This window comes from Sipha flava, unplaced genomic scaffold, assembly GCF_003268045.1.
Source record: "Sipha flava isolate LNK unplaced genomic scaffold, YSA_version1 34_pilon_pilon, whole genome shotgun sequence".
Lineage (NCBI taxonomy): Eukaryota > Metazoa > Arthropoda > Insecta > Hemiptera > Aphididae > Sipha > Sipha flava.
In genome coordinates, this window is record NW_020273045.1 from 1167753 (window position 1) to 1189560 (window position 21808).

Here is a 21808-nt window from a genome sequence, read left to right on the forward strand (position 1 = left end):
TAAAACTATTTGTATAGTCTGGTACTTATAGAATTTAACATAGTTTTAAATATCATCCTTAGAAATTGATTTGCAATAAGTAAAATTATATATTAAAGGCTGATTTTAATATTTCAGAGAAAGAATAAAAAACCTAATCGAAATTATTATACGGCTCTTATAATAGCACTAAATAATAATTATGTAAATCTATGTAGGTGCACTATATGTAAAGATAATGGTATAAGTTTAAATGCGAGAATAAAAATGACAGCAATATATTATTATTTATTTAGGTATTAGAAAGTAAACACCTATAGTTATTACATCATTATAAGTCATATGAACTCGAGATTAATATCTGAAAAGTTACGTAATATGCTTATACACATACATATTTCCAATGTGAATTCAATACATACGAATAGATCATATGGCGTAATTAAAACGTATTACACAAGTACCATATAGGAATGAATATACTTCATAATTAATAAGATATGACAGGTAGTTACCCATTCCGATAAAAATATCTATAAAAAATTGAAGTGATACTAATAAGACTTAGAATTAGACACAATAAAAGTTACCTAATATTCAAGGAAAAACCTCCTATTTGTACAGCCTGCGGAATTTAAGTAACCCTCAAGCACAAGCTTACGGAATATTGAATACACCTCAACACAAAAACATTCTCTCTAAATCATTAGCAGAAATATTAAACAATCATTCACAGTCAGTCATCTACTTCGTCAAGTTAATTACATATGATGTATGTAGTATTATCATATCATAATTATTTATTGTACACCTCTATATAGATAGTAAACTAATTTATAAGCTATTTAAATATAATAATACCATTATGGAATTCGGTAAAGGACAAGAAATGAGATATGACTTTTATCGTCGTGTGAATGTCTTCATAATCGCAATATCTCCCATAAGGGTCTGTTTAATGTACTTCGACTTCCGTTGTAGCTCAAAGTATTCAATAAAAATAGTCCATTGACCATCGCTATATTATATGATTTTGAACATACAAATATAATGCACGTACACTATTTTTTATTCTTGTATTTTGTTTAATACCGCATTGTTAGATTAATTAGATGTTAAGGAGTAGACACCTACTTAACACCAAGATATATCCAGGGCTGTGCTAACCAGGTGTGCAAGGTGTTCAAAAAATAAGAGTGGCTAAACATTTAGGGCGGCTAGATAAATCAAATCTCAGAAAAAATGATGATAATAATTACTTATATAATAATAATTTATTGTAAACATAATATAAAACATGTTTTAAACAATAACTACAATTATTTTAATAATATTTTTGAAGTTTATCAAAAATTGGGTTGATTGAACATAATTATATGCTTAAAAAGTATACGAAATATTGTATTGTTTTTTATGGATGAAGTATTTCTGTACGGAAATAATTTCTTTTTTCGAAGTGAAAGAGCAAAGTTTAATTGGCCTCTTATAAAAGTTTAAACGAGCTGCGAAAAAAAGAGTTTTGTAGATATTTACCAAATCAAATTTAGAAAACATCACTAGACAAAACCTGCACACAATTATTGTAATTTATATATTCACTTAATATTTAAATATGTATCATGACGTATGCACTCGTACAATGGCGTTACCAAAAAATATTTGTTGGAGGGAGGAAGGTTAAATTTTCAATTCTTTCTCCTAATTAAGTACCAATTTTTAATTTTAATAATAAGTCCATTAAACATAAATTAAAATATAAAATTTGTTATCATTTAGTTTGTTAAAACAGTGAAAATTACTTGATGATGATATAATATAAAATTATACATTTGTCTTAAAATTATTGTATATCTTACAAAATTAGAAAGAAATTTCGGGGGGGGGGGGCTATAACCCGTTAACCTCCCCCCTCTCTGGAAACTCCGCTGAACTCGTAATATAAGGGTTGCTATAGAGGAGTAGAATGTAGTACTTACTGTATTTAAAGTCTAAAAATGTATTGTTATCGAAAAAATGCACTCCAATCGTTGTTATTTTTCTGAATCGACTTACTTTTATTGTAATAATTATTATGTATAGGTATTCAAATAAAACCCATGCCTACTATCGAATGTTCTGTATATATTTTAAAAATTTAAGTGAGTTGCGTGAGTAATTATTACAACTGATAGCGTTGAATGATCCAAATACCTATACACCCTTAATGTTATTAGGTACCTAATTATTATTCGATTATTTTAACTCCACTTTGTTGTAAGCCTTTCGACGGATACGTGCGTCCACACTGAGCAATATTAAAACGTACGCTTGTGTACAATAGCTATTGTACTAGTGCACATATTATAAGAAAATTAAAACAAATAGTACTAGTATTGTACCACTTAATTAAGTATTACGGTATGTAGTACGAACAATACAACTGCAACCTTTAGACGCTCCTCGATCAGAGAATTAATGCAGGCGACAATTGCACCTCCGTTATAAATTCGAATAATATTATTATTTTTAATGTATTTTTTTAATCTCTTTAATCTATAGTAGATTCTGGGTTCTGACGAAAATATCCATAATAGCTAATGTTGCATAATTAAAAAAGGTAAACATTAACGAACTCTTGGATTTACCTATAGGCAGTACTGTAATCAGGATATTTTTTTGAAAGAAATTGCTTGAAGTGTACAGTTTTTCCGAATTTTTCTATTGTTGCTTTTAATATTGGTTCAATCACAATATTAACTTACGCGTGGACAGTATTCTAAAATAGTAACATATCCTCTGAAAATTATATTTAGAAGGCGCTTCTATAATTCCTTAGGAACTGCCTAAAGGTATATCCTTTCATTACCAACATATAATATACGTAGTATCAGGTAGTAACTACCGATGTATTCTAATGTGTTCATAATTCTATCTGCCTAATTATATAATTATATATATATATATATATATATATATATATATATATGGTATAGGTAACGTTATTCATAATAAAGGTGACAACTTCAAACAATTATTAGAAACTCACTAATTGTGAGTAATTGGGCAATTGGTTAATCTCCCTCCTTGCTTACTACTCTCCACGGCTAATGAAGTACATAATAGAGTTATATATTTTGACTTTTGTCATTATCACTCATCAGTATACACACTATAGCTTATAGGAATACAACTTTGTACAAAACATTGTACGCTGTCACTATTTACCACAAGATAATGTCGGTTTATGAAAATGTGGATTATGATGGATTATTAGTAAAAATGGACCGAAAATCTTTCGTGATCGATGTCCGTGAGAATCACGAGCTTGCTGCAACAGGATCAATACCAAACAGTATTAACATACCGCGTAAAGTTATATTATGACAATCATATTTAATAAAATGTTGTTATTTAGAGAGTTAGAATTATGATTAACTAAAAATATTGTTTTATATTTGTAGAATCATTTCTATGAATTATAATTTAAATTTTCAAAAAATGTTCTCAAGGAAAGAATGGCAGATTTATAATATTGTAATTGTTTTTATAATTAATTAAAAATAAAATCCATATTATCATAGAAACTTCCAAAACAGCACTTATATATAAGCTATTAGTTAAGATTTTAAATTGTATTAATCAATGTATGTTTTAATTCCATTCTGAGTAGAAAAAATATATTCTGAAAATATCTTCAACTTGATATCAGTAATTGAAGAAACTTATAACTCTAATATTAACACATTCTAAGTAAAAAAATTGTATAAACTTGTAACAAAATGTAACTTTCATTTTAGTTGGTGAGTTAGAAAATGAATTAAATCTACCGGCAAACGTGTTTAAAGACAAGTATAAATTATCTAAACCAGAAAAGGAGAATGATGAGATTGTATTCTCATGTGCTCGAGGAAACAGGAGTCGACGAGCAGCTGAAATTGCATTCAAACTAAACTATAAAAAGTAAATAGTTTCAATAATTTTTATGTATGGTTATGGTAATCATTATTTTCAGATAACCAACATCTAAAGTTAAAAATGTAAAATTTAACTTATTTTATACTTGAACATTACAGATTATTCAATTATACAGGTGGTTGGGCCGAATGGTCCGTGAAATATCCTAGATCATGATTAAGTGACATCATCACAGAAAATAATAAATAGCTAATAAAACTATAATTTTAAATGAATCATATTAAATTATATATATATTTTGAATTTTTGATGATTACTATGACTATAATTTATTATTACCTGTCAGTATTAAGAACTCCAATTTTTTCAGTTTAAAATATGTGTACAAAATATAATTTGTGTGTATCTTATTTATTAAACAAATAATTTACAAAATAAATAAACCTATTTAGTTATGAACTATACTACCCTTGGTTTTTATAATTCTTATAATTCCACTTAATATCTTAATTTATACATTCCATTGTTTATTATTTATAGTCAATACAACTGCTTGATCATTTCCTGAAATACATATAATAAACATTAATAATTTAGTTTCAAATATATTTTTTTAATTAATATAAAAATATTCAATAAATTATATAAAAACTGTAGTATTAAAAACTTTAAGTAAATCCACTAACAGCGTTTATTTTTAGCTCTTTCTTCTGCAGCATCTGAAGCTCCAACAAAGGTTCTTTGTAATTTACCTTTGCGATTTTCTCTTAACTCATCAGCTAGACCTTCAGATAATTTTTCAATGAGATCCATGGTCTTTTTAGGATATCTTGAAAAATTGAATATTAATACTTACATACAATTGACTCAAAAAATTATATTCACAGATGTTTAAACATTTAATAATTGAACTCACTTGCAACCTAAAAATTCAACGTTGAAAAAAACTTGAGCTAAGCATACTAGTCTATCTTCAGGAAATTTATCTTGATGAGCAATTAAAAATTGACGTCTAAACTGCCAATGGTCTTCATATTCAAATTCAGATTTATATTTATCGACATCCCAAGTTGTGTCAAAGCTCATTTTATTGATGTATACCTAATGTGAATAGAAATACATATTATATGATGAGAACAGTAGTTTATTTTGAAATACGAGTACATAATATAGATTTTAGTTTGAAATTATTGTTATTTATTTATATTAGACACAACATAGCAATTTTAAATTTGGTACTTAAATTAATAAGGTAAAGTAATCCTAATAATTGTTCAATTTAAATACATTATTTATTAATTTAACTATGTAATACATAAATGAATTTTATACAACATTTAAAATGTACCTAATTAGTATCTATGAAAACATAGTCTGATATTTTCCACTAGTATTATGTAGAATTATTGCACATATGAAGTAAACCGGATGTATCAAATATTTAAACAGATATAAATTTATTTTTTATTGTTTTTAATGTTCAATATTTATAGCTCCATTAATAAAATGAAACATTTAAGTACATTTGTGTTATCATTTTTTTTATTTATTAAATAAGAAAGCCAGTGTTTAATATGAAAAGAATGATGAGGAAGGTGATAATTGGAAAGCAGGAATTTAAAAACAGAATTGTATTGGAGGAAGAGAAGTCTTGGGAAGGAAAGACAGATATGGAATGATTAATTTAGTTAGTAAATATATTATTGTTTTAATAAATCAGCTATTGTTGGTACAGTACATTAATCACAGCCATTAGTAGCGACTTTGTAAAAGTAACTGAACATGGCTACATTTCATATCATAATCGTTATGACAATGATGATAGATTAAGCTTGAATTTCTAACAACAAAATAAACTTACTTGATTCAAAGAAATGAAATGCCAAAACAAACAACTAATAGATAAACAAAATTTACATTGAATATTTGAATGTAAGCAATGATTATGTCGTCGTGATAAACGTAGCGAACTGATAAGACTCGAAAAACGAATTATTTTGATTTGTATATTGAGAACCCGCAATACAACAAAAATACGTTTTACAAAGGGTACACCATACGTGTAAATTCATAGAATCAGATTTTTTTTGTGTCTTAAGAGAAGAACGTTATCTGTGATGAAGCGTTTTTATTTTTTTCAGTAACAAAAATTGATTCAAAGTAATATATATGTTAACATTTGTAAACGGTTGAATTTATTGTTCTGCTATGAAAACAATAGAAAAAATTTTTCGTTGCTCTAAAATTCTACACCACAGATTATGTTCTTTTGTAAAAAAAATCGAGCCTCTCCTATGAATTTACCTTGAATGATTTGGTCCAGGGGCACACTTCGGATTTCACTCGATTATTATGTCCTATAAAGACAGCAAGACATGATTTTTGCCTAGTTTCTTTTTTCTGGTAAAAATATCCCGAATGAGTGAGAGAGAAATCACAAAGTTTTTCAAGAGCTGTGATGGCCGGTGGACATAGAATTCGCCAGAAGAAGTAGGTAAATAAGTTAGTGCAGTCAGTGCCGTCGTTAAATTCAGTGGCGCCAAACCTTATGCTTAGGTCAGGCCGTGGCCTGATTACATTTTTAAAATGAGGCCGGGGATTAAAGGAGCCGATCTATGGCAGGGGCGGCTCCAGAGCCTTGGTTAGGAGGAGGGGGGGGGAAGTTATAATTTTACAAAATCTTGTATCAAAAAGAAAACAACAATTTTTATAACTCAAATTCAAGACGTCTATTTTTAAAATTGGCAAAAATATCAATGATATGATTTATTTGATCTAGAACATCTACTTTATGAAATACATTAATTAAACATAATGCTGATAGTCTATCTTCAGTAATCATTGAACGAAGCCAGGTTTTTAGTCTCCGAAGTGTGGAGAAACTCCATTCAACCGTTATACCTCTATGGCTCTATCTACATATTTGTGCGTGTCGTATGATAGTTCATATTATAATATGCATTTTTTGTTAACAATATACATTTTTTTTATTAATACGGTATGGGCTTGGGAAGGGGACGCGGCCCCTAGGCCCCCCTGATCAATGGTTTGCACTCTGTAATATTCTGACCCCGCGAGCAATACCAAACGGATTCTGTTGGATCAGTACGTGTATGAACCGAACGCAAACATTCAAATGTAAATTACCTAAATTAAAACACATAATACATATTTTGCCGAATGGTGTCTGACTAGTATGAATTATGCTTAATACTCGTAATTTGAGAGCAAAAATTATTTTTCTGTGCTAAGTAAAAAATTTAGGTTTGTGGTCGCTAGGGTTCTTGAGGCCGTTGTATTTTTATTTGGCCTGAGTAAAATTTTAGAAGTTCGACGCCACTGATCATGTTTATCCCAATTCTAAAAGGTTTTTCTGATTAGCATGACAATAAGCAGCACATATTGGTCAAATTTTTCGCGGACTGAGTAAGATACTAACTTTTCAGAACCGCTAAATATTATCTCCAAAGATTATATTCACGTCAGCGCATACGTTGCCACATGCAGTAGAATGCATTGATTTACGTACGCGGAAAAACTGTTTTTACTCGTTTCGATCATTGTTCATAATAAATATTTTCCGTTTATTAACGGTGTACATCGGACATTTTACGTGTGTAATACAATTTCCAATTTATTGAAATATGACGAAAACATCAAAAGGCTCAAAAATGGGCGGTGTTTATCCCCGCAATGGCGAAGTTACATTTCCTCCATGCCCCAGATGTTTTCAACATATGACTGTTATCTATGATAATTTTTTTTCTATGAAGGTTACGGTTGATTTAGTTTTACCTTAATGATTCTTCGAATTTGACCAAACCACCCATACATCGCTGGCCGCTGCACCCTTAAATCGTTCATACAAAGTAAGTAAACTCTTAATTCATTTTTTCATATTCAATTTTCTTCCGATTACTGCGAGTAAGAAATTTTCGTAGTGATAAATCGACATTAAAATCCTTTTTTCGTTGTCTATTTATTTTAGTTTGATAGGTATTTCATTTTAGTCCAATGTCATTCAAATTAATATCTGTCATAAGAATATAGAAATTAATTTTAAGTCATGACATTCTATTTCAGTAATAGTAATACAATAATGTTTTTTGTGTTTTCTATTAAGCATTAAGTACAATCAATCATCGTTTCTAAGACACTATTATTTTATATTATGATTTCCAAAAACATACTTATTTTAGTCTATAGATATTATAAAGCGTTATTTCATCAAAATATTCAGTACTTAACTGTATTTATATTTACTGACTAATTTCTTATATTTAATATTTATGACAGTTCTATATCTTATGTGATATTATTTATTATTAATAGTTAAATAAACGGTAAAATATATCTTCTTGTAAATAAGGCCTTTAAAATATTACACATCAGTTGATAGAAAATACATTCTTGTTCTCCTTTATAAAACCGAGGACGGCAAATAAAATTAATTCATTTTTTTATATAAACTAATGACTAAATCTACTTTATAAGACTTTAATTCATTTTTAGCGTTAAATTCAATTTGATTTTCAATCAAATATATTATAGGATACTATATATATAAATTATTAATATATCAGGATTGTATTTAATGTATTTTAGTTGTTATATTCTAGTAATTCTGTATTATAGTTTCCAAGTGTAATTCACTTAATTCATACTTATTAGTGGTTCTCATACTGCAAGTTCATTCAGTGGCCTATATGAAAATAAAACTAGTGTTCATTTATTTTGCATGCTTCTTATGATACTTTCTGTAGGTGTCCGTAATTTAAATTGGTCCTAAAAAAGAGAACCACTTGTAAAAAATTTGGGTACTGCCTTTACATGTATATTTTGTAGTCATTTTGTAAAAATTATCATTTCATGAAATGGAAACATATTTTTTTACGCTTTGTGTAATTTGAAAATATTTCACGAATAGGTAGGTCATTTTTTCATAGAATAGTCATTCCAATTTAACATTGTGTAATTTTTTTCACAATGTGGTCATTCACTTTGTTTACTGAAATACAACATTTATCGCTCAGGTCAAGTTTGACGTTAATTTATTATGAGTGATTCCAAATATTTATTAAGTACTTATTTATGACTTCTACAACTTATTCTACCCATCTAAATTTAACTTAAATTAACCAATCCTACCAACCACGGTTTTCTCAGACAAGACAATACAAATTGTGGATTATTGGAAAGGGAAGGGAATATGAAAACCGATACGACAAGAAGAAGAATATGATATTTAGACATTTAACGATATTTAATATCAGATAACAATTATTATATCGATAAATTAGAGTATAGGCGATAAACTTTAAAATTGTATAATGTAATTTTAAAATGTAGCATGTTCCAGATAAAATAGGCTTGCGGGTCAGTTGTCCACTCCTGTTATAGACCGTTTATGGTCCATGCACAAAGCATATTTTTGACGTCTTGGTTGCTGTCTATGTTGTCTTAATCTTCCATGTACAATAATGCATTCTAGCAAAAATTTCCTTGATTTCATTAATTATAGAATTTACAAATTTTTTAATATTGTCACTTTTTGAATTTTTGGTGCACCAAAGGTTAGAAAAATTGTAAGTTACTAGATACTGCTTTAACTGCTCGTTAAAAAAATAAATATAATATTATTAATAAATTAATATAATATAAATTTACTATATTACTATGCATAATAATTTAAATTAAATTTAGATGGGTAAAATAAGTTTTAGAAGTCATAAATAAGTACTTTATTAGTACTTGAAATCACTAATAATGAATTTAAATCAAATTTGAGACGTGCGATAAATGTATTTCTGTACATATAGCTTACAACCTTGTGAATAAAATTATACTGAGTGTAAAAAATCTGTATCGATTTTGCGATATAGCTATGACATATATATATACTTAAAAATTACTTTTTCAAGTATTTAATTTTAATTTAGTGGATTAATGTCATGACTTATAATGTTATATACTTATTACCAACTGTTTGATATGTTTTTATTTAATTAACAGATACATATTATGTCGCTCCGAAGAGTGTTGATAGCAACAAAACCGCTGTCTAGAAATATCCACTGTAGTCGACCTCTTAATAATGATCCTCGTTTAAAAGAACTAAAAAAATGGCAAGAATTTTTCCAAAGAGAGGATGGTGTACCAGTATACCTGAAACGTGGAATGAGTGACCGTCTTCTGTTTGGTTTTATTGTCATTGGCACTGCTGCTTCACTCGGAAACTCTTTAAAATTTCTTTATGAAGAAGTCATTAAACCATGAATAATTTATACTTATAGATTTATATAGCTTTGTAATACTATATAATAATACATCAAGTAAATGTAATAAATGTTGTATTATTATTAAAATAATTTAGTGTATTACTCATTTCAAACTGATAAAAAGAAAAATAAAATGTTTTTTTTTATTTAAAATGAAAGGATTTGTTTATAAATAATAAGAATTTAATTTTCATGTTTTCATTGTATGTATTGAAAAATAATTTTCCCAACAATCATTTGCCCTTTTTATTTAAGATGTTCATATTCTATTAAGAACATATACTCAAAATAAAAATAAATTATTTCATGATAGTTATACTAATGGATTTCAGTTGTAGTAAGTGGAACTGAAGAGGGTGTTGGTTGTGGAGGTTGATTATTAGTTATAATAAATTTCTGCAAGGCTCCATAAATTATCCCTGAAATTCCTAATATAACAAGTCCAGTGAATGTAATCGATAACCAAGCTGGTATTCCCAATGATTCTGAAAAAATTAAAATTAATTATTACAAATCTCTTGATTATGATTATAGAGGATATAATGAGGATAATATATTTTATTTATCTAATGATTTTGATATGTGATATATGCAAATGCTATAATTTTTTCTAATAAAGGTATAAAAACATGATTTTTTTTTTTCAATAAATAAAAATTGGAGAATTATATTGAAATTAATTTTAATAACAATCCTAAAGAATATAATGAATTTATGAAAGCAATTACAAATATTGAAAATTAATTTAGTTTTCCAATTCTTTTTGTGATGAAATTGAAATTGATAATGATGATGAATTTCTCTTTTAATTTGATGAACTCCCTGATTATGATAATAGACTTAGGTCTAAATCATTTATATATAATAATAATCTTGATGAATTTATTTCAAATCCTGATTCAGAAGCAGAACCAGATGAGAGAATACATGTATTTTTTGAAAGTTGGATACAAAAGTTTCAAAATTTTTGAACTTGCTTTGATACTAAATGATTGTAAAATAATTTATATTCAATTAAAGATCAATAAAATATGCACTTTTTTGTGAAAAATTTATTTTTTACTGCTGGGGATGAACATGATCACAAAAAACTCCATTAAAAATTTGTTAAAAAACAATAGTTAATGTGCCTCATGAAGATAATTGCATTTTTATGAATTTTTGTGGTTTGTCCTAGACTGGCCTATTTGTTGAAAAATGATTATTGGTTTTCATTTTTTGTTAAATTATCGATAAAATATATACTATTGTAAAAATGTATTTAGGGAAACGTATGTTCTAACCCAAAATTCAAATTATTTAAAAGTAGATAATACAGGTAAAACGTTTTAAAAATGAATTTTTATTCATATTCTGAGAAGAGTAATTATGGATTTTGATAAGTATCCTAGACATGGGCGCCGGAACAATGGGGGTAACTGCCCCCATGGGAAAAATTATGTGAGGGCATAGCCCACACAGACATTTTCCTAGAATTTACACTCCTGTGATTAAAATACATAAGCCATCGTCTACATTAATTTTTTTGTTGAATATAGAAACAAAACTTAAATCTATTTAAAAAACTATCCGTTTTTAAGTATTAACATACACATACAGTAAATCAATTGTTTTATTTAGAAATAACTTGCATGTATTATGTATGTAGTAGGTAGTTAATATTTTATGTAATATATGAGGTATGTATATAAGAATAAGATAACATGGAGACTATTACCCCTTATTTAAAAAATAGAAAAACAATTTAATATTTAACCGCAACACCCAAAATAGAATAACTTTTAGAATAGGAAATCCATTAATGCAACTGTACAATAGATTTGTAATCTAATTTATTTCATGAATCATTTAATTACCAACAACTGATGTGATCGGACACAGTTGTAATAGGTATAATATTATATCTTCCTCTGTATTTGTAGCTGTGCCCAGCCCCCACTGTTCAAAAATTGTTACGGTGCCACTGGTTCTAGACTTACCTTTATACTACTAATCATCATGAATTACAATTTTCCAAACTTGAATATATATTTAAAAAATAAATCATAAAAATAATAAGTGTATTAATGTTGTGATCTAATTTATCAGTGACGAATAGTAAAACAATCTTATTAATTAATGCACAATCTGATGAACAAAATCCTAATTATTAAACAAATAACAAATATCAAGAAGTAAAATCTAATATTTAAATTTATAAGTCATTAAAAGAAAACAATAATTTTAATTATTATTTATATTAAGCTAAACATAAATTTAAACCTACATATAAATGTATTTTATAACTGATTATATATTATATTTTACAACTTACTGTAGTATGTTCTGGTAATAGTTTTTCTCCCTCTAAGAATTTTTCTTCTTGCTTCTGTTTCATTAAGAAACAAAATCGTTACTTAAAAATTTAATAATACATTTTAGTTGTCAGAACATAACATTTCATTATTAATTACACATATCAACATGTGAAAGGTGATGAAATTTAATTATGCCAAAATTAAACTTACCAATTATCAAACACAAAAGAAATGTTGAAAAACGCATTTTGATTATTATAGTGTTTAATCTTCTCAACTAAATATTTTTTAAAACCTCTAATATAATAATACAATTCTTTCGAGTTTAAACTATCTGTATCTATTGGGCGGGAACATATTTATTCAGTATCTTATCTCATTGTTTCACCATGCAGTATAATAAATAAGGTTGGGTAGTTATCTTATGTAAATAATTACTCATTCTTATATTCATTCTTATATTCATATTAAAATTCATATTACAATATCAATAAAGAATTAGAAATATTTCATATTTTTATGTAAGACAATTTACTATGATCTATATTATTCTCATCTTCTGTGGCCACCATCTCTACATCATTTTCTTGTTCTTCAAGTAGTTTTTCTTCAGTAGCCAAACGTTGCTTAAGTCCTACAAGAAAATTAGTTATATTTTAGTTAATAAATTTAACTGGAAATTGAACAATGAAAGATAAAATAATTAATTAAAAAATACTTTTAAAGTCCAATAAATATAATACAATCTTATGACTAAAACACCATTGATTAATCCATAATTATACAAAAAAAAAAATAAAAATATGTATTATTACTGCAAAAACTTAATATTGACTGAAATGTTTCTATCACATAATATATAAAGCAATTTATATTAGACTACATATATATATATATATAATCTAGATTTCTAGTTTTTATTATACCCATGGGTGAATTTTATAATAATTTAATATTATTTACATTTAGTAGCACTAAATATGTGTAGCAAGTGGGCTAAATACTAGTGATGTGAGATAAATTCGGATTATCTGAATATTTAGAAACCAGAATCTGATTTTATAATAAAATCAGATTTTGAATTTTTAATCTTCGGTAAATCTGGATTTTTCCAACGCTAGTAAATACCCTAGAACTTTTTTTAGGTGGCGGGTGACTTAATGATTGTTAGATATATTATTATTATTGCATGATAAATAATCTATAATATTATGTAATTACTAGATAGTAAATACTCATAGTTCACAATGCAATACTTGTTATTTAATTATGATTTTTTTGGTGAGTAGGTGGGTACCTATTAATGGGATTCACCCCAGTCATATTAAAAAGGTTGGGTTTGTACCTTACACTAAATAAATAATATAATAATAAAATAATAATACCATATTACTGTTTGTATTTATATAATTCAAATCCTTTGATTTTTTTTATATTCAAATTAATATGAAATTTTATTTTAAAAAAAATACACAATATTAAAATGTTTAGCAATGGTACTAAATATTTTAAACCTTATGGTTATTTTAAATTGTATTTTAATGAAATATAATAACTTTTTTAAAACTGATAGAATATAAAAAATATTATAGCTTAGTTTCCAAGTTATGATAACTTAATAATTGTTTATTTTATGGTGTTTGATTGTATAATTAATTTTTCTGTAATACATTACATTTTAACCAAAGGAGATGCATAGTGATAAACTTACTATGTATGGTAAGTTTGCACAATGTTGAAACTAGCTAAGTTTTTTAAAATTAAGTTGTATATATAAAAAAATTTTTACTAATATTTTAGCTTTAATATCAAATATTAAATAATCAAAAGTTCACAGTAGAAATAAATTTGTCATAATTTAAATTTTTATAGTTTTTATATACTCAAAATAAATAAAAAAACAAACTTTCTAAAAAATATTTGTAATTTTTAAAAAATCAGAACTTAATTTCCTATACCAAATCTTGTTTGCACCACTATTTTAGACATTGAGAAATAGATTGTTTGACAATAAAAATGAAATTTACTGAAGGATTTATAATGAAATGTTGGTTCAAAGATATAATAGTACCTGCAGCAGGAGATTTAATCAAAGCCATATCTCTTTGAACTTCTCGAATATCTCTGTGTTGTTCAACTTCTCGTCCCTTACGCAATCGCTGCATTACATAGGTTGATTGACGTTTTTTTTGAATTTCTGTAACTTTCTTAATCGCTTCCACTAATATGAAAAACATTCATTATTATATTCAACTTATTATTATAGAACACACTACATCATTTTTAATAATAAGTACAGACTACTCACTCGACATTTGCCAAAATTCTCTGTCATATTTCATGGGTATGTTACGTCTTTTTTCAATTTCAAATGAAGGGTCGACGGCCAATTCTTTACCAACAGCCTTACGGTAAGCTTTTGTCCATCTTACACGTCTTGGGTTCTTTTTCTTTTGGAATGCTCTATGACACTTAGAGCGACAAAATTTGAATACCTAGAGCATAATACATCATTTTCAATTACACACAACAAGAGTGTTGCACGAAACAAACGTATGTTATGTATTCTCTCATATTTGCTTACTTTACAATCATTTCTTACAAAATGCATTCCATGTCCTGGGTATATTTTAGACGAACAAAAATAACAAGTATCGATACGCATTTCAAGTGTTTCGTGTTCGCCAAAGTTAATTATCTGGTTCTCAGTTTAAAATGATAGTAAAGATTTGTCAAGAGATCAAGTAAACAGAATTTGAATTTTTTTTTTTTTTTTTAATCATTCAATCACGTGGTTAAAAGAAAAATATAATTATGATTATCATGGCATTACAAACCATGATAAACTTGACATGGTCACCGATCATGTAGTAAGAAAATTCAAATAAATAAGTTGGCAACATGTAGTTTAACTATTTTGCATTTCTTAATTTACTAAAATAAATATTTATGTATTAACAAATCGTTCGTTTAATTTTGACTTAGTCAAATTATGAATGTATGAACTCCAAATATCATTGAGCTCTTAGCGGCTAATGTAAAACCGTCGTATTATGCAATATTTGTCCGCTCGATTGTAATGATCGATACCAGGGGCGCCGACTTGTATTTCATTTAGTAGGGCAAAGTAAACAATTTTGTGAATACCACCACCCAAAAAGTTAGAGCAAAATAATGACAGGCTACATGATTGAATAAATATATTGTAAATTTAACCATCATAGTTATAGTATTATTTGTTTAATATTTGGTATTATTAATAATTTATTTTCTGGGAACGCCGAACGGCCGATACCCTGCACTATTAAGGCCCGGTTTTTCAATCACATTTACTCGTCAGATAACTTGATTTATCTGACAAATAAGAAAAGATTGATAAATTTCAGTTTTTCAATGTGGGAATAGACCTTATTTAATGGATATTGTTACGGATAAGTTATCCGTTACTTTTTATATCAAATAAATCTTATTCGACAGATAATTAACAGCTGATAACATAAAAATGGTTAGTTATCATAATTTATCATACTACTTTAAATATTTAAATACCTATATATGTGTATATATACACAATTTCAATTTCAATATACATAGATTTATTTGAAGAGGATGATGATTATGAAACAATTCAATATTTGAACTATTGACATCGTCTGTACTCTGTACACGAAAGAATAAATCATATGCTGGTGTGAGATGACCATGACTTTAGGATGAGATTCAGACATGGAAAAAATATTGTTCGTAATTTATTAGTTAACACTTCATTTTCTAATACGTGACAGTTTTGTAGAGCATTTGTCAATAAAAGTTTTTTTTCATAAATGTGAAATTTGTTGATCTTTGTTTTTTGGATATGTTTTTATCAGACATGCTAAAAAAAGAAGTGAATATAATTTATATCGAGTGAGAGTCAACACTCAAAACCATAAAGTAAAGAAGTTTGAGTACACTCAAAACACAACAAAATTAATAATTATTGATTAATAATTACATACAGTATTACAATGTGTCAATATCACCGAACGATTCCTTATCAATTTCATCATTGACCAATCATAATCAAATAAATGTGTGTAACTTGTTCCATAATGAACAGTAACTACCTTCTATTAGTATAATTTTACTGCCGACAACTTTATCCATCAGATAGCTATTTGGAGAATAAAATTACATTGAAAAACCGGAATCACTTTATTTGAAAGATTATCCGGCAGATAAATTTATCCGACGGATACGTATCTAGCGAATAACTGGATGAATGAAAAACCAGGTCCAAGTCTATTTTAGAATACGATTGTATTTATTGTTTAATGTGTTGCTTAAAACAGCACATACTAATAATGTAAATTATGATCGAGTAAAACGCCTCATGTTATATCATAAATCAATAATCATACAGACTGAAAATGATAATTATAAATTAGGTATTAATTATTACCTATTTACCTTACCTATTACTTACCTAATTCATAGCGGTTTAAAAAAAGACATTTAATATAATTTGAAGCGTATGTAAATATAGGTTTAATTATTTGATTATTAAATACGTTATTAAAATTAAAGAAATGTTTAATCTTAAAAAAAACATTTATTTCATTGTTCAAACAACTGTAATTTAAAAAAAGATGTTTCAAAAATGTTTCACGGGGCTATTGGTAATTTAAATAACTACCTTAACATGTTTAAAAGATCTTTTAAATAATACATCTATGTATTTACATGGTGTATAATCACTGAGATCCGAGAGTCGTTTAGCTTCAACATGTATGCGAAATAGATATAAATGTCTTTATGCTTGATATGGTATAAAGACATGCATTGATTGCCGAATTGCTCTATCGTATCATAGTATCCTACCATCTACAGATCGGTTGTCACTTGATTTGTACATTCCTATTATTTACTAACTAGAGTGTAAATTTATTCACCCAACCACCTGACACAAAGTAATTACCCTAACCCACCACCAAAGATAAATGCAAGGACGAATTGCCCCACAAAAGTGCATGTCACCTATCGACACTGTGCATTAGTTAGAAAGTGTACGAATTCAGTGTATTGAAATGATTCGGTGTGGCGACAGTAGAGATAGTTCCGTGAACAACAGTGCTTGGTAATACCAAAGTGTCTTGTATAGGTAAATTTCAATTTTTTTCGGACGGTGCCGGAACTCATGCAGGTGATTTGTGCGAATCAAATTGATCCTAATATCCGTATACACGATCAGGTATTTGCGCGAATCAGATTTGTGCATTAAACAGTCAGTGCAAATCAAGCCGAACGAATGAAATCCGTCTTTACATTTTAGTCTCGTTGTTGAACAGTATACATTTCATTCTTTGATACATGACTTCGAAAGTCTCTGATGTACGCTTGTATAACGTACTCGAAGGGCTCTTAGGGCCTTGATGAAATTCACATTTGGCGCCTCTTTAATACGCCACTGAAATACAAAGTTGGTTCTACGAGTTCGGTCACGCAAATGCATGGGATTATATAATTTACAAAAACGTAACATTTTATTTTATATTTTGTACGTTGCATTGTTCTGATTGTTTTACTATTCTCAAACACCGGTGGTTCGGTCGTGCCACAGTGACGGGTGTAAAAAACCCATGGAAGAAAATCAAACGTCAAATCAGCTGTTGGCTTTCACCTCTTGTTACATTAATGTCTGTGACGTCGTCGGATATTGCGTCGCAAACTTCGGCTACTGCTGTCGTAGGGGCACATAACAAAACAATAGCGACCGAGTTACGGTTTTGTTTCGCTTCCTTACGGAACACATTTTCGTTTTGCTATTTTAAATGGCCGTGTTCGTTGATCCGTGTTCTGAACGTACCGAAACGAATGCACGCAGTGTTTACGCCGGGACTTAATGACTCGAGAGACAGTATTAGCTTAAGCATTTAGTCATGTAATTATTTATAATTTTAAATTATTATTATGTACCTACTACCAGTGTGATATTAATGTTACGACGTATTTTTTGTTAATTTTTTAAAAAATAACAAGTGGGTATTTTCGTTAATTTTTTTTCATTTTTAAATCTTAAACTGTTTTGCGTTGCGTTTACTACGCAAAAATCGTGCCCATTATTCAATAAGCGCGCGTGTATTTATTAAACACAGTACGTCACAGAAACATTCTATACTATAGTTGTCTTTATCCGTATACAAGCATGATAATTGAAATGAAGCCAGTGCCTGTGAAAAAAGATCAACAGAAACAGAACAAGTTGACTAAGGAAATCCTCGATGACCTTAGCTGGTTTGTATTTATAACTGTACAGTATCACTTTTAACAGCACAATAATATTTTTATTTCATTACTAGTCGTTTTATAATTAATGTTCCTGAAGAAGAACGGCAAAATTTAATACGGATATGTTTTCAAATTGAGCTGGCCCATTGGTTTTACATCGATTTTTATTGTGATGGACATAATTTAAAACCATATGGCATCAACCAATTTGCATTGCATATGTTTCGAGTAAGTATTTACTTTACAACATTTAAAATTATCAACTGGTTACATTTAAATATTGATAATATTACATCAGTGCATCTTGCTGTATTTATTTACTTATTTTAAATTCTAGCTTTATCCACTGTTTACAATTTGATATTTTCATCATTATTCCATATTCATTACTAATTTGTTTATATATTAATACTATTAGGATAATTATACAAGTTAAATTATATTAATTATGATGCTGAAACGTTAAATTTAATTACTGAAATGATAAAAACATTTTTATGAATATAACTGAAGTATTAGATAAGGATAGGTATAAACATACTCCTTATTTTTTTTATTGACATTCTGCATCATATATTAACTGCTAATGACAATAGTTAAAATTATGCACTACATATATAGTTTAGAATTGAACAATTAAGATATTACGTGAAGCAGAAGTCTGATGTATCTTATTTGTTAACATTTACTTTTAAAATTGTTTATGTATTTCAGTTTATTTTGTATATAGTTGAGACTAAACATTGTAAAGGTTAAGCTGCCTAAAACCAATAGTTTTTTTTTTTTCAGTAATGATTTAAAGAACAAAACATTTAATTTGCATTTCCCAACATTTTATGTAAAGCATGTACCATACATATATTGAATGAAATATATTTAAAAATTAATAAATAACAATAAACCTTTCAAATAAATAAATTGTTAATTTTAATATGCATATATATATCAAATCTTTCTTGTTTTAGCTAGAAATGTAATTTGTGAATTTTATTGAAATACATTAATGTTTTATATGCTGTAAATAAACTAGTCATCTGCCCTAATTAACAGTTTATAAATTCATCTTCTTTAATTTTATACATTTGATTCCCCATATTTTTGAGTACTATATGTTTTTAATTCCATATTGATATTAACATTACAGTCAATTGACCATATATATTTCCAACTATCAATATTAAAAATGATAAAATTATTATTATGTATAAATATAAAATTAAACACCATTTATTTAAAATATTGAGATTTTTATTATTATTTTTTTAACACATATACATACTACTATATCACTATGCAATAATTCTCAAGTCTGTTTGAATCACTGTATATTTTGAGTTTTCCTGTATTTAGATTAATACAACCCTACTTTATTATCAATTTTTCACTGTAAATGTACATAAATTAACTTTTGTCTACAGCATATACCGTTTTTAAGAAGTCAAGAATCCCAAGTTTTAGAAGTGCTTAAAGAATGGCGTGAATATAAAAGATCAGTGCCAACATATGGTGCTATTCTATTAAATGAAGATATGACACAAGTATTGTTGGTCCAAAGTTATTGGACCAAAACTTCTTGGGGATTCCCAAAAGGCAAAGTAAACCAAGATGAGGATCCTTTGAACTGTGCAGTTAGAGAAGTAAAATAATAATTTCAATATTTAATCTGAGCAATGTGTATGTTACATTGAATCAACATTTATTTATTTTTTATTTTAAAAGGTTTATGAAGAAATTGGTTACGACATTAGCAATAGCATTAATAAAGATGAATACATAGAAACAGTGTTAAATGACCAGATTAATAGATTATATATTGTTACTGGTGTTAGTATGAAAACAAAATTTTCTCCACAAACCCGAAATGAGATTGGATCAATAGAATGGTTTATGTTGGATAAATTGCCAGCAAATAGAAGAGATCATATAGCTACCAAAAGTTTAAATCAGAAACATTCCTTTTACATGGTATTACCTTTTATCAGGTAATAAAAATTTCAATTTATTTTAAATAAAACATTCTTGTTTTGTTTTAATTATTCATATATTTATATTAATCAGAATAATAATAGTTGATTTTAAATTATGAAATAGACAGTTGAAGATTTGGGTGGTTAAAAAGAAAGCAAAAGGAAAACAAAATGCCAAGCCTCCTAAAAATTCTAAACAATCTAAGAACTCTAAACAGTCTTCTAAGAATTCTAAATCCCCTTTAAATCCTAAAACATTGGTTAAGAATCCTAAATTAGTGTCTGAAAATCCTAAGTCGGTGTCTGATAATTCAAAATTACTTCCTGAAAATCCTAAATCGGTGCCTAAACCTAAAACGCCTCCTAACTCTATAGAATTGATTGATCCTGCCATCATTTTTACACCAGAAAGAAAAAAAGAAAATCCAATTTCTCTTGTAAGTTATTTAAGTCTAAAATTTTTTTAAATGTATTGAATTTATTGTAAGTAAAAATAATTTTGTTTGTTTGCAGACGTCTCAGACACAAGAATTTTTTGCCATGTTCCCTGAACGATATAGTTCACCAAAAACTCCCATCGTAGCATCAAACCTTACCACTACTCAGCAACTTACCCCTACATCGACTACAGATGAACCTAATGCTATTTCAGTTAGTGTATATAATATTATATATATGGTTTTTTATAATTTTATAATTTTGTTATTTTATCAATTAATAGGAAGCCAAACTTAAAGAATTCTTTGCCATGTTCCCTCAATGTTTGGATGTCTCTAAAACGCAAAATACGCAAAAAGAGACTAGTACAGTTGTTAAGACGACTGAAAGTAAAAGCAGAATCAAGAAAACAAATCCCTGGCCAGAGTTCAAATTTAATACAGCTGAAATAATGAAATATTTTTAAACACACTTCGACTTCTCTCATCAACAATTATCAACAACTACTTGTAAATGATTGCAATATGTAATTTTTTTTTTTTTTTTAAAGAAAACATTTTTATTTTAAAATTCATTTAAATTCTTCTAATCATTTCATTTAATAGTTTTTCAAAGTAAAACTAAGTGACATTATTATGTTTTTTCTATCTATTTATCAAAGTAAATATCATAAGATTAAATTTATTTT

At 27.4% G+C, this 21808-nt stretch overlaps 6 protein-coding genes across 10 annotated transcripts; 3 read left to right on the plus strand and 3 right to left on the minus strand.

Moving 5' to 3' along the window:
• The first annotated feature begins 3090 nt into the window (after positions 1-3090).
• On the plus strand, positions 3091-4847 carry LOC112687415 (rhodanese domain-containing protein CG4456-like). 3 transcript variants are annotated; one of them, XM_025560108.1, is made up of 3 exons: positions 3091-3310; positions 3756-3918; positions 4032-4180. In XM_025560108.1, exons 1-3 carry the CDS (start codon positions 3193-3195, stop codon positions 4087-4089), a joined length of 339 nt encoding a protein of 112 aa, XP_025415893.1. In that variant the 5' UTR covers positions 3091-3192; the 3' UTR covers positions 4090-4180. The 3 variants fall into 3 exon arrangements, with proteins under 3 accessions (XP_025415893.1, XP_025415894.1, XP_025415892.1); XM_025560109.1 differs by lacking the exon at positions 4032-4180 and adding an exon at positions 4761-4847 and having other exon boundaries at positions 3094-3325; XM_025560107.1 differs by having other exon boundaries at positions 3094-3325.
• LOC112687417 (partner of xrn-2 protein 1-like) lies at positions 4266-5837 on the minus strand. Of its 3 annotated transcripts, XM_025560112.1 has the most exons (4): positions 5612-5641; positions 4790-4974; positions 4560-4702; positions 4266-4437 (listed from the first exon to the last, which is right to left on the minus strand). In XM_025560112.1, coding segments are annotated over exons 1-4 (345 nt in total). In that variant the 5' UTR covers positions 5627-5641; the 3' UTR covers positions 4266-4435. The 3 variants fall into 3 exon arrangements, with proteins under 3 accessions (XP_025415897.1, XP_025415898.1, XP_025415896.1); XM_025560113.1 differs by lacking the exons at positions 4266-4437; positions 5612-5641 and adding an exon at positions 5735-5837 and having other exon boundaries at positions 4555-4702; XM_025560111.1 differs by lacking the exon at positions 4266-4437 and having other exon boundaries at positions 4555-4702.
• Positions 5838-7633: 1796 nt separating this feature from the next.
• On the plus strand, positions 7634-10187 carry LOC112687495. The gene is made up of 2 exons (XM_025560226.1): positions 7634-7742; positions 9886-10187. Exon 2 carries the CDS (start codon positions 9895-9897, stop codon positions 10147-10149), a length of 255 nt encoding a protein of 84 aa, XP_025416011.1. The 5' UTR covers positions 7634-7742; positions 9886-9894; the 3' UTR covers positions 10150-10187.
• A 151-nt stretch (positions 10188-10338) lies between these two features.
• LOC112687497 lies at positions 10339-12780 on the minus strand. The gene is made up of 3 exons (XM_025560228.1): positions 12659-12780; positions 12466-12546; positions 10339-10636 (listed from the first exon to the last, which is right to left on the minus strand). The coding sequence occupies exons 1-3, from the start codon at positions 12693-12695 to the stop codon at positions 10470-10472; spliced, it is 285 nt and encodes a 94-aa protein (XP_025416013.1). The 5' UTR covers positions 12696-12780; the 3' UTR covers positions 10339-10469.
• A 162-nt stretch (positions 12781-12942) lies between these two features.
• Positions 12943-15252, minus strand: LOC112687496 (probable ribosome biogenesis protein RLP24). Its single transcript, XM_025560227.1, has 4 exons — positions 15033-15252; positions 14757-14943; positions 14520-14669; positions 12943-13082 (listed from the first exon to the last, which is right to left on the minus strand). The coding sequence occupies exons 1-4, from the start codon at positions 15111-15113 to the stop codon at positions 12958-12960; spliced, it is 543 nt and encodes a 180-aa protein (XP_025416012.1). The 5' UTR covers positions 15114-15252; the 3' UTR covers positions 12943-12957.
• A 2878-nt stretch (positions 15253-18130) lies between these two features.
• Positions 18131-21808, plus strand: LOC112687492 (m7GpppN-mRNA hydrolase). The gene is made up of 7 exons (XM_025560222.1): positions 18131-18721; positions 18787-18943; positions 20134-20352; positions 20435-20697; positions 20807-21119; positions 21196-21333; positions 21404-21808. The coding sequence occupies exons 1-7, from the start codon at positions 18633-18635 to the stop codon at positions 21584-21586; spliced, it is 1362 nt and encodes a 453-aa protein (XP_025416007.1). The 5' UTR covers positions 18131-18632; the 3' UTR covers positions 21587-21808.